Genomic DNA, 13,824 nt, shown 5'->3' on the forward strand with positions numbered 1-13,824 from the left:
ACAACACTTTTACTCATCATTAGAAAACTTCCATTATTTGTACATCTGTTCACTTATCCTTGGTAACCCCTTCTTGACTATACAGCTTAGAATTATATTATGGGTCCATGCGATGGCTACATAGACAGACAGATAATTATGCAACTACATCTATATTTTGATTATTTACATACACAGATATTCTTATTACATTTGAACAAACAGGCTACACCTCAGGCCACCTCCACAAATGTATACCAAGTAATGTAAATATAGTGGTGTTAATCGAGCATATTCCAACTAAGAAAACCGGCATCCAAGCCAACGCCCGACTCCGACACGTCTACCTACGTGGTCACAATATGGGAGCCCTTTGATATAAGCTTTGGCGATTTGGGTTCAGAGTTTTCCATTCTAGGTGAAATCGTCCTATGAGCAATTAGCACAGAAATCAGGGTCTTCCAAAAAAGCTATAATTTCAGTAATATTTTGTGCAAAAAGCAAAGGGATAGCAACAGCGGGATCGTCAGCAAAGCCAACCAGGAGTGTCATGTACAAAGCGGCAAGACCGGGAACAGAAGAGGCCAATTCACACGCAGCAGATTAATACAAAGACTATGTTCAGGTGAACGGGGCTCGCAGGAATCCACATCCGGGTGATGGAACCGTGTTTTTGGTTACGTAAATGTCTGTAACTGAGTAAATAGAGGTCGTCCCTTCTTATGCAAATGTAATAACTGAAATTATTTGCAACTTTAGGACTCATTATATCAAATCCTCACCATTTGCAAGATCTCCGCTTGCAGTTAGTATCAGTTTCGTTGCAATGTATCAGCGCAGAAATAGCCTTTCTGAAGGGAAAGTGAAAGGAACGGAGCTGCAACACCCAAGTCATGGCTGTGGCTCTGCACTACAATGACTGCTGGAACGGCCGCGCATTGTCTGATACATTGTAACAAACACAAAGCTGTGGCCAAAAGACAATGAGTTTCCCCCATCTGACAGCAAATGGAGAAAAACAAAGTCGGGTTGTGCCACAATTACCACGGATTTGTAGGAGTTGGACGACCTCTAAGGAACAATATCAGTTTCCAAGAAACAAAAAAAAAACAAAACAAAACATATCTACTTGATTATTAATTCAGTAATTAACAGAAGCGTTAATAGTACAGAATTCAGGCGCCATTAGCGGGGAAACATGTCGATCGCTTCATAGGAGACTGCAAAGCCATCATGCACAGATCACCCAGCAGAACAATTAGTGTCCGCGGCAGCAGAGACAGTGTGCAGGAAATCTCAGACAGATCCGCACAGGAGGAGCAGAAAAGCCGAATGTTACCCAGAAACAGGCACTGAAAGGCATCACAGCCTGTAGGGAGCGTCCTCCACCGTCTACACATACATCACATCAAGCCTGATCGATCACCGGTGCTCTCCTAACTGCAGGATCCCGGGAATCAACATCACCTACCACCTGTCTACATGGGGTTAATTAGATTTAAAGTGTTTCTTATCCTGTATTATACGCCAGAGCTGCACTCACTATTCTGCTGGTGCAGTCACAGTGTACACACATTACTGATCCTGTACAGATCCTGAGTTAGATTCTGTATTATACTCCAGAGCTGCACTCACTATTCTGCTGGTGCAGTCACTGTGTACATACATTACATTATTTATCCTATACTGATCCTGAGTTATATCCTGTATTATACTCCAGAGCTGCACTCACTATTCTGCTGGTGCAGTCACAGTGTACATACATTACTGATCCTGTACAGATCCTGAGTTAGATCCTGTATTATACTCCAGAGCTGCACTCCCTATTCTGCTGGTGCAGTCACTGTGTACATACATTACATTATTTATCCTATACTGATCCTGAGTTATATTCTGTATTATACTCCAGAGCTGCACTCACTATTCTGCTGGTGCAGTCACTGTGTACATACATCACTGATCCTGAGTTACCCAATGTATTATACTCGAGAGCTGCACTCACTATTCTGCTGGAGCAGTCATTGTGTACATACATTACATTATTTATCCTATACTGATCCTGAGTTACATCCTGTATTATACTCCAGAGCTGCACTCACTATTCTGCTGGTGCAGTCACTCTGAACATACATTACTGATCCTGTGTAATATCCTATATTATATTCCAGAGCTGAACTCACTATTCTGCTGTTGCAGTCACTGTGTATATACATTAAATTACTGATCCTGTGTAATATCCTATATTATACTCCAGAGCTGCACTCACTATTCTGCTACCTGCCATTGGAAATCATGTGTAAGCCTTCTGACTGACATGCCCAGTGATGATCGGTACAGACACCTCAGAGCTACCTATCCAGGTCAGTCTGGTGCTGTCGGTGTCATGGTGCCGTTGTACACAGTCACCGTGATACAGATGAGACCAGATCCCTATGTATCTTATATACTGATGTTTTTGCTCTATGGCCACTCTTCCTGTGAAATGAGATCAGAGCCTGGACCCCAGAAGTTGCTTTGTGGGTTGTAGACATTTGGGTGGATTTTTTCCTACGCTCCGTGCTCCTGTCTGGGATTTCGCTGCGGTCTGTGCAGACATGCAATATTCAGCGGTAGGTTGCTTGGCTGGAAAGCGAGGCCGGCGGGGATAAAGATTTGTGATATACACACATTTCACTCCGCGGAAATTGTCTTCAATAGAATCAACTGATGGAAGCAGCGGGAAAGACAAGATGGAAGGAAATGTAAGTATCCAGGAGCACGCAGTGATGTGTACAGGGGGTTTCCACAATTTAGTCGGTCCTGAGGAGTGTGATCCTCAAGGTTCAAACCCTGAGGACTTCCGACCTCGGCAAAATGTGGCCAATGCACTAAAGTACCTGGCAGCGCCATCATGTGGTTGTGTTTGGTACTGCAGCCAGCCACAGATGAATGCGGCTGAGCCTAAGGGGCACTTTGCACGCTGCGACATTGATAGCCAATGATAGCGATGTCGAGCGCGATAGTCCCCGCCCCCGTCGCAGCTGTGATATCTTGTGATTGCTGCCGTAGCGAACATTATCGCTACGGCAGCTTCACATGCACTTACCTGCCCTGCGTCGTCGCTCTGGACGGCAACCCGCCTCCTTCCTAAGGGGGCGGCTCGTGCGGCGTCACAGCGAGGTCACACAGCAGCTGGCCAGTAGAAGCAGAGGGGCGGAGATGAGCGGGACGTAAACATCCCACCCACCTCCTTCCTTCCGCATAGCCGGTGGACGCAGGTAGGCGATGTTCCTCGCTTCTGCGGCTTCATACACAGCGATGTGTGCTGCCGCAGGAACGAGGAACAACATCGTAACAGCAGTCGTCCCGAAATTATGGAAATGACCGATGCTACACATCGCCAATTTACGACGCTTTTGCGATCGTAAATCGGCGCATCTAGGCTTTACACATTGCGGCATCGTTACCGGCGCCGGATGTGCGTCACTTTCGATTTGACCCCGACGATATCTCAGTAGTGATGTCGCAACGTGCAAAGTACCCCTAAGGCCTCATTCACACTGCAGGATTTCTGCATCAGTTTTTGTTGCCAAAGTCAGGAGAGAAACTCACAACGCTCCTGATTTTGGCAAAAAATACTGATAAATACTGATGTGTGAATAAGGCCTAAGCTGCAGTGCTGGACCCGGCCGCATGGTCAAGAGAAGATCATAGATCCTTTGTAAATCTGCTGATCTCCAGGGTCCCGGCGGTCAGATCACCACCAATTACTTATGGTTACCCTAAGGACAGACCATATTAAATTATGGGAAACCCCTTGTGTTATGTTCCAGAGCATTTATCTCCCCGTGGCTTTATCACCAGGCGGTCGGAGGACTCCATGTACACAATGATGTGAGATCAGGCGGCGCGGCCTGTAGATATACCATGAGTGTACGGGGGGGAATACAGAAATGGAAAGACATCACACAGACAATAAACGAATGGCGTCGGCGGCTGCCACTTACTGTCGATGATATCTCCCAGGCCCTGGGCCCGCAGCAGCTCCTTCAGACGCGACACTTCATCTTTAAGTTCACGCACCAATTTAGCATTGGGATCTTCATTGATAATAGCGTTGCATTTGATCTGTTTAGCCCGATCGGCATATCTGTTATAATGACATGCACAGGTCATGGTCACATATAGAACTGTATACATAATATACTTTATGCACCAGCCGGGACTGAGAAGGGGGCTGGCTTAGCCACAGACAGCCCCTTTAACACATCCCTTGATTTTTGGACCCGTCTCTCACCTTAATGTGCTGAGAGTTTCATCGTAATTTATATCTGCCGGACTCAGAGCCGCCACCATCGCCGTGCGCGAGTTTCCGCCTGAAACAAGACATCACGATTAGTTCCCATAGTTCAGCCGCCGATCGAGTGCCGAGTGCTCGGTCACCATTAACCACCGTCTGCCTCCAGAGCTGCAGCTCGTACCTAGGTTCTCCCGCAGCAGCCAGGTCAGCACAGAGTCTCTGTAGGGAATGAAATCTGTCTTTTTTTTCTTTTTGCTCTAAAAATACATAGAAAGCATTAAAAGTAAAGTCTGGGATGCAGGAGGAAGGTTTATAGAAGGTTTCCTAATCATGATACACATGAACGTGGCAAAAATGGGGAATTCGGTAAAGAAGTAACCAGAGGAAAGCCCCCACTATAGACACAATGGCCGTACAGACGAGCGACACTCACCTTGCTGGGACAGTTATCCTGATGGTCAGCATGGAGGGGGAGAGCATAGACACCATGAGAGGCCGCAGCCAAAATACAGCTTACAAGTCATAGTGTGGGACTCAGTGGCCACTTACTAGTAAGTGCTGATACTCATTAGCCGCCATGCAGCTGCCGGAAGCCAAGAGTGGCCCTATGGCTTCTATTGGGTCAGTATAAGTTACCAATGTATATACATATGTATAATCAGCTGCATTGTGCCATAGGACACCGTATACGGCACTAATGCCTGTGGATAGATTATGTGGAACCTCCGTCACATCCCAAAAAATCTGGATGTATTATGGCGTACACTAAGGTAAAAAATTGTCTGCAAGAGAAATTATTTTCCCTGCAGATTCAGCCATCACTGATTAGCCGCTTTATATAGGATGAGTAATGTGTGGATCATGCGACTATCGGCCCACGGATCCTAATATATAACAAGCCAGAGAAATCCGTGAGGTGTGAACTTACCTTTACTCTCCACACTAGAATGATTCGGTGGGATGTGGTGACATGACGGGTGTAAACAGCTGCTTTAATTTCTGGGGGTTCAGTCCCTTACAAAGTCTCAGCAGCCCCCTTATTACTGCTGCATCACAGCCCTTTAATTTCAGTTACCATCGAGCTAGATCCCAAGAGATCCCAGGATCTATTAACGTCAGGAACACTTACCACCTCTGCAAGAGCGGAGATGACCTTCCCCAGCGTGGTCAGCGATTTATTAATATTAGCACCTTCCTGCAAACACACAACACATCTCATGGTTACTTCTGGCTGCAGTTTTGGCCCGCTGCGATGCACATAGGGGCACTTCACCTGCTGGGGGCGTGTTTTTGTTTTTTTTTACATTATCAATAATCACACAATCTCTACAAGCCGTAGAAAACACTCTCGGCAACTTTGAAAACTAGTTTAACAGGAAACCTTTGCTGTCGTCCCAAGTTAATATCTGCGGTAAAGGCAGCAGGTGCTCGGTGTGAGGATGTAATGTGGCTGGAGAGAGGAAAATGCAGCTTGACAGGTGCTAAATGAGTGCACCCATACAACCGCACCGCTGACGCGATTCACACAGCTGAGCCCTGCAGGCGAGGCGGACATGGGAGCACAGCAAGCGCTTGTCAGAGCCGCTCATTGTACAGCAGCATTTAGTGCATTAATCATGCTTACAGAAATCCTGGACTGGACGACTGCGGGAAGCCTGTGCAACCCTAGTGGAAAGAGCTGCGACCGGTCCTCACCATAAAGGTACGTGCACACGATCAGTGCTCACAGCGTCTTGGATGCAGCATGCTTCAGCTGTGGCCAAAACACTGCATTGTACAGTACAAGCACAGTGGATGGATTTATAGAAATCCCGTGCCCACTGTGCTTGTTTTTCCCACAGCAAACACTGAGCTGCGGTGCGACTTTCCGAGCCACAGCATGTCAATTGTGTGCTGTTTAGTCCCAAGTGTCCTCCATAGGGAGAATACAAGCGAGAGACCGCAGCGCCCTGAACCCTGATCATGGGCCCGGGCAGCTACAGTTACCTGCGTTCCCCTGCGGAGGAGACTCTTGGCCCCGCAGGTGAGGACCCACAGAGTCCAGGACGCAGCGAGTCCTGATCGTGTGCGCATACCCTGAGGCTGGATTCACATGTCTGAGTGTGGACCCCGATGTCTTCTCACCTGAACTCAACAGACTCATATATGCCCGAAAGACCATCGATCTCAGGTCAGTGGAGCCACAGACGGTCCGGACACCATGGTCCATACTCGGGCAGGGAATCTAGGATATCATAGCTTGGAATCACCAGCCTGCGGCAACTTTGCCCCTTTGTCCCCATGACAAAACTTCCAGCCACTGTTCTCACGTATGAAACTACATCACTATCCACTTATATTTGTAAATCCCAACTAGCGATGACAGTAGGAGCGGTGTGTAAGTGAATACTGATGTAGATTACTTGGATCCAAACAATGTTCTCATAGGCGAAGGCTGGAAGTGTTGTCATTGGGACATAAGATAGAAGTGCCTGACCCTGACAACTAGGATGTGATTTACCCAGTTCTGTAATGGACTGGATCCAGACTATACGCCTCTGGATCCAAAACATAAGCGTTCTTGGCGATGTCTCAGTGCAGATAATAGACCTTGTGATACTCACTTTTAGTCGGGTCCCCTTGGCTCCGGTGGAATCGGCTCTTTCGCTCCCGGCCAGATCCACCAGACTGATTTTACTGACCTGAAGAAGAAATAAACATCACAGGGTTAATGACAACGGAAGATGGGAAACGGCGTCGCCCACTGCGCATCCGAAAATCAATCTCGCTTCTTCACATATGTCCCATGTTCTGTATAAAGCAGAGAAGATCACGTCATTGAAGATCGTTCACACAAAAGGGTGTTTAAATATTAAAAATGTCATTGAGCTTTTCCGGATATATGGCTGCCGGCCGCGGGCTACTGGTGGAATCTGCTTCCATAAGTGACATGATATTTTTTGAAGAATGGCCGCCAGCTTCCCAATTACTAACAATTGTACGTGTTTGGTGGGTCGTCAGCCAGAGAATTTAGGGGCTGAAATCTGTGTGATAGGACCCCAAATGACCAGTCTTTGGCTACCTTTTCCGTGGAGAGATTAGTCTCTATGTCGAGCCTCCTCTGGGTGAAGACTATGGTGAAGACGGCGTGCGAGCGACTGCTGGTCTCATTCATGTTTGTGGCGGCCACAGTCCTGGGAAAGATCAAAGCGATGAGTTTATTGTGCGAGTATATACATTACACTATAGCGGATACAACTGCATCAATTCATGAGAAGAGGGATCCATGGACATGATATTTAGGTGGTGATTTGGTGAATTAATTGTCTGTCCTCCACAATAAGACCTCTCGGAGGATCCAAGACTTCAATCATCTCATCCTTCAGACTTAAACATTACAGAGGATGAGATTGGCTCGTATCCCCCAATTCTAGGTGCTACGAAGACGTACAGCAGCCGGCCCATACATCGGAGGAGTACCACGTGATGGTCAGACAACCACAGCAAGACCTACCTGGCCTTATTCCCGGCATCCATCAGGTCAGCAATGTCTGTGTAGGAGGTGACGGCCAACTTAGACAAGTCTTCTACATAGGGTCCGAGTAGTGGGTGCTCCCTCACCCGCAGGTTACCTTTATTTTTAGGGTTTAGTAGGTCACGAACTCGCTCACAGTAAATTTCCATATAACTGACCTGTGAGGAACATAATAAAGGAAACGGGCGTCATGGGAACAATCCTCGGCATTAGGAAACCTCGATACCTAGTGATCAATAATGGCCGATTATTCCCCATCTCTGATTCCTGCTCAGCCCCATCATTTCACATTTATTGAAGTCACTTTTTTTTTTTTTTTTTTTACTTGCAATATTTCAAAATGGTTAAAAACTAAAAAAGCTCTTTTTCTTTTAAACAGTTGTTGTGACCATTTATTACCGAAAGCTGCAAGCCTTTAAAAAGTGCAACAAATTGTAAACCCCTGCAAAAACCTTACTCCAGGCAAGGACTAGAGTGAGAGGTGTCCAAAAATATGTCACATTTTGTAAAAGCCGCATTGCATTAATGTGCCAGATTAAGAAAAGATGTTGAGGAATAATAATAATAATAATAATAATAATAATAAAAAAATAAATAAATAGTAAAAAAAAAAATAATAAAAACTTGAAAAAAAATCAACCAAGAAAGTGGTGTAAAATGTATAGCGAATAAGGCGAAAATACGATGGCCTTAAAAAAAGGGGAGAAATTACTCCAAAAAAGTGGAAAAACAGCAACAGTGAATCGGGGTAATTTTTTATTAATAATAATAATAATAATAATAATAATAAAATAAATAGTAAAAAAAAAAAAAAAAAACTTGAAAAAATAAACTAAGAAAGTGGTGTAAAATGTATAGAGAATAAGGCGAAAATACGATAGCCATTAAAAAAGGGGAGAAATTACTCCAAAAAAGTGGAAAAACAGCAACAGTGAATCGGGGTAATGTTTTAATAATAAATAATAATAATAATAATAATAATAAAATAAATAGTAAAAAAAAAAATATAAAATAAAAACTTGAAAAAATCAACTAAGAAAGTGATGTAAAATGTATAGAGAAAAAGGTGAAAATACGATAGCCATTAAAAAAGGGGAGAAATTACTCCAAAAAAGTGGAAAAACAGCAACAGTGAATCGGGGTCATTTCATAATAATAATAATAATATCAAAAAATATTATATACGTTTAAATTATGATGATTATTAATATTAATTCTTAATAAATAATAATAAATAATAATGATGAGGATGATGATGATGGATGATGAAAAATAATAATTAAAATAAAATATCAAAAAATATTATATAAGTTTAAAATATGATTAATATTAATTCTTAATAAATAATAATAATGATGTTGAAAAATAATAATTCAAATCAAATAATAATATAAAAAATATATAAGTTTAAAATATGATTATTAATATTATTAATTCTTAATAATAAATAATAATGATGATGATGATGAAAAATAATTAAAATAAAATAATAATAATATAAAAAAAATATATAAGTTTAAAATATGATGACTATTAATATTATTAATTCTTAATAGTAAATAATAATGATGATGATGATGATGATGATGATGATGATGATGATGATGAAAAATAATTAAAATAAAATGATAATAATAATAATAAAAATATAAACCTCATTTTGCAAAAATGCAAAAAAAAAATAATAATTAGGAATAAACAGTTTTGTGTTTACAGCTCCTTTGCCCACCCATGCCTCTCCATCTTGTCACAAATGAGCCTGGAGCTTAGAGAATGCAGTAAGGTGGGTGGATCAGACTACACATAAGAGCGGTGAACATAAATAACATTTTTCATTTATTTTTTTAATAAAGAATGTAATTTATTTGCATTGGAGAGAAAATAGTTCCAAAAGGAGAACATGGGCTTTACCTGCAAACAGACAAGTACCGCAGGTCTATAAACCCCCGCAGTAACGCTGGATTCTTGAAGCCTCGTGTTCTCTGCAGATTAAAACTTTATCATTTAAAAAAAAAAAACTCCTCTTTTCATTGGTTCTCCTCTGGCTCGGTAGAAGCCGTCTGGCTCATCAGCGCACATTAGTAATGTATGCATTAAAGTTTTAGAAGGAAGCGATGAATAATTTACCAGGCGTTAGGATCTTCAATGGCTTCATATAATGAGCGGAGGGAAATCCTGGATCTGTGGATATAAAATGTACGGCGCCCGGCTCCGCAGCTTATATAGAACGGACGCGATTCAAGCCATTATAATCTCCATAATCGCCATTTCCCTGAACGCTCCAGTCTGAGCCCCCCGGGGGTGCTGTATATTGAGCGGTAGACCACCTGTGCAATGGCTGCAACTGTACAAGAAACGGATATCTGCAAAGATCCGACCACGTTCCTAGCGGCGCTTGATCTGCAGAGATTTATCCCCCGATCTCGCTGTAAATGGCTCAGACTGCCGTTAATATTCTGCAGATTTTCTTATTCGAGGACGATGGGATCAAGGCTTAGGACTGGTAAAAGGAATAAGAAGCCTTCACGTGTCTCGCTGAGCAGGTAATTGTCAGATATGGATTTTAAAGGGAATCAATTCCTATAAATAATGTATACTTTTTGGTGCTGACAGGGCAATCTGTAATGCGAAGCTGAAGGGAAAAATCCAGTGAAACGAACAAGAGGGTCTGAAATCAAAGCCTCTCCCCCCCGTCTGTAGTCAGTCACGTCCCAGCCTTACCAGAGTCATTAGCTCTAAATCGTGACATCGTTCGGTCTCTGTAAGGATCTAATGAGAACGGAGACCATGAAGCGGTGCGAGAATATGAGCTAAAATACCCCCAAAAAATGATAAAACAACGGCCACCACCAGAGGGAGCCATCGAGCTCACCGCATATGAATGATTGAATTTAGAGGGGTATTCCCAAAATGGAAAGTGATCCTCTATTCATAGGAATAGACTATATATATACTTATTATATGTATATCCATAAATATCCGTGAGTCAATCAGCAGTAATGTGGCTCGGTGGATTGAGGGGTCTGCATTGTCCAGCACATGACTCCGCATTAGTTATATTAGTCACGGCCATTCACCTGGCTGCAGACTCTTGATATCGCTGCCCTGCGGTGATTCACAGCCCACGACAAGTTTTATTTTTTCACCCGAGCTCCAGTTTCTGGTTTGACGCAGATAAAAGACCTGACCTTGTTCCAGGAACCTGCAATTATCTGGACCCCGTGAGCAGCGATCCCCACACACTGCCATGAAGAAAACCCGCGTATGCCAAGAAATCTCTGCAACCGGCCAACGCCACGATACCGCCAGTCCCAGAGCGCTATGTGGCGGTGTGTAATCTTATATAATCACGTAAACTGCTCCCAGCAGAATGAGAGTAGCAGTGGGGGATCATCATATATACCCGGCAGGGACGTCTGGAAATATATATACGTAATGCCACAGGAAACAAAACGCTCATCCAGGATATATACAATTCTGCCATAATACCGGCCAATCCGATCTTAGCTTTCATGCTATATCTTGCATTACCCCAATGAAAGCCAGAATCTGATTGGTCGTGGTTATTGTGGAGCGCGGAGAGGTTTCTCGATGCTGGAGAAAGCATGTCTGATGTGAATAGCGATGCATTATGGGGCGCGGCGCTGTCACCACTCACCTCCACGGAGAAGGACACCTCATCGTTGTTATTACAATTGATTTTTTCGAATAATTCTTCGCATAGCTGGGGGAGAACACAAGGAGGGTTAGTGTGAGTGAAGCTGTCAATCCACGCCATCCTGCGGGTACAGTACATGAGAAATAGCACAACTAACCACCTACATTATTTATAGATTTTTGCATTTGCATTTTTCATCCATTTTCTAGCTCTAGGGGGAGATAAAATACTACAAAGCAGCAGCATGGAGGACATTATACAGCAGCACTAAGCGGTGTGGCTGTAAATCCAGCTCTAAAGTGAGATAAAATACTACAAAGCAGCAGCATGGAGGACATTATACAGCAGCACTAAGCGGTGTGGCTGTAAATCCAGCTCTGGGAAGAGATAAAATACTACAAAACAGCAGCATGAAGGACATTATACAGCAGCACTGAGCGGTGTGGCTTTAAATCCAGCTCTGGGAAGAGATAAAATACTACAAAACAGCAGCATGGAGGACATTCTATAACAGCACTGAGCGGTGTGGCTTTAAATCCAGCTCTGGGGTGAGATAAAATACTACAAAACAGCAGCATGGAGGACATTCTATAACAGCACTGAGCGGTGTGGCTGTAAATCCAGCTCTGGGAAGAGATAAAATACTAAGCAGCAGCATGGAGGACATTCTATAACAGCATTGAGCAGTTGGGCTGTAAAATCCAGCTCTGGGAAGAGATAAAATACTACAAAACAGCAGCATGGAGGACATTCTATAACAGCATTGAGCAGTTGGGCTGTAAAATCCAGCTCTGGGAAGAGATAAAATACTACAAAGCAGCAGCATGGAGGACATTCTATAACAGCATTGAGCAGTTGGGCTGTAAGTCCAGCGCTGGGGTGAGATAAAATACTACAAAGCAGCAGCATGGAGGACATTATACACCAGCACTGAGCGGTATGACTGTAAATCCAGCCCTGGGGTGAAATAAACACATACTAAAAAGCAGCAGTCCCATCCCAAGGCTTCCCTTTCACTCTGCTCATTACTTGTCTTCTCCTTCCCTTCTCCATAGACTTCAATAGGCAGCAATAATGTGATGTCTCAGTGAGGCACAGCTGAACGGCGGGGGTCTGGTGTTGCACCCCCAATGATCTGACATTGGAAAGGCCATCAATATTAAAGTATTGGACAACCCCTTTAAATGCTGTAATTAGCAGTAAAAAATAAAAACCTAATACTTGTCTCTTAACTGACGCAGTTTCTTCCAGCACTTGTGTGATGTTACTGCGCCATGTGAGCGCTGCAGCCAATCTAAGGCCGTTCGATCGGCTGCTTTACTCACACTTCTCTAGGATGAAACTTCTGACATCCAGTGGAAGTGTGAGTGAAGCAGTCAGTGGCCGCTGATTGACTGCAGCGCTCTCGTGACATAATAATGTCACACAAGCACCGACATCACCAACGTGGGAGTTGCGTATAAGGTTTAATTTGTCGGGGGCAGTAGTATTTAAAAGGGTTTTATGGTTTCAGAAAATCCCTGACCCCCAGCAATAGTGTGGCTAAAAAATGCTTTATTCACCCTTCCCAGGTCCAGCGCTGAGACTCTGCTATTATCTGCTATTAACAGCTCTTAAGCTAATAACAGAGTTTAGCGTCTTCTGCCCGAGTCGACAGCACAAGTCACTGAGCTCAGTTGTTGTCTGAAGAGCCGTCAATGTGACGTCACCGCGCTGAAGACAATAACGGAGAATGAGCGCTGGACCTGGGGAGGGTGAATACGGCATAAACTGCAGCCGAGGGACAAGGGTTTTCTGAAACAGAAATATTCCTTTAAGAAGTGTTTGTCCAAGTAGAAGAGTCAAGGAGAAGCATAGTAACAAAAAAAAACAAAAAAAACCCCCACGTACCTGAGGGATAATGCCCGCCTGCGTCTCCTCCTGTTTGCCCATCATAGTATAGGACTTGCCGGCACCTGTCTGCCCGTAGGCAAATATACAGACGTTGTATCCCTCGAAGGCGTGCTCCAGCATCTCCTTCCCGATGTCATTGTACACGCGGCTCTGGGACGCAAAGCTGGGATCATCCGGCTGTGCAAAGAGAGGACGGGGAACCATCAGTGAGCGCAACATTGGGCCCCGGGCACCAAACCTCACAAAACAAGCTCCGGCAGCATTACTGCGGTATCTACAATGGTCACCGCCGGGATCTCAGGGACTGCAGGGACTTACCGAGGTGTGGGACCAGTACGAGTAGTCAAAGCTGAAACTTTTAGCTGGTTCCTTGGGATTCTTTGGATTGAGAATACCTAAAAGTAGCAAATGAAAAAGTGTGAGATATTAGTGGACCGCAGAGGAAAAAGAAAATATAATGACGTTATACACCCGGTCCCTGGGTACACAAACTAATGGATA

The 13,824-nt window shown here is 43.9% G+C and overlaps 1 protein-coding gene across 1 annotated transcript in view; it reads right to left on the minus strand.

Moving 5' to 3' along the window:
- The window catches only part of KIF1B (kinesin family member 1B), a 168,763-nt gene that overhangs the window by 96,002 nt on the left and 58,937 nt on the right, over positions 1-13,824 (minus strand). Inside the window, 12 exon segments of the mRNA XM_075328038.1 lie at positions 2,647-2,682; positions 3,966-4,108; positions 4,256-4,334; positions 4,440-4,515; positions 4,692-4,709; positions 5,388-5,453; positions 6,862-6,939; positions 7,320-7,431; positions 7,752-7,930; positions 11,431-11,496; positions 13,321-13,500; positions 13,642-13,718. Coding sequence (XP_075184153.1) covers positions 2,647-2,682; positions 3,966-4,108; positions 4,256-4,334; positions 4,440-4,515; positions 4,692-4,709; positions 5,388-5,453; positions 6,862-6,939; positions 7,320-7,431; positions 7,752-7,930; positions 11,431-11,496; positions 13,321-13,500; positions 13,642-13,718 — 1,110 coding nt within the window.

The sequence above is a fragment of the Anomaloglossus baeobatrachus genome, chromosome 11 (genome assembly GCF_048569485.1).
Source record: "Anomaloglossus baeobatrachus isolate aAnoBae1 chromosome 11, aAnoBae1.hap1, whole genome shotgun sequence".
NCBI classification, from domain to species: domain Eukaryota; kingdom Metazoa; phylum Chordata; class Amphibia; order Anura; family Aromobatidae; genus Anomaloglossus; species Anomaloglossus baeobatrachus.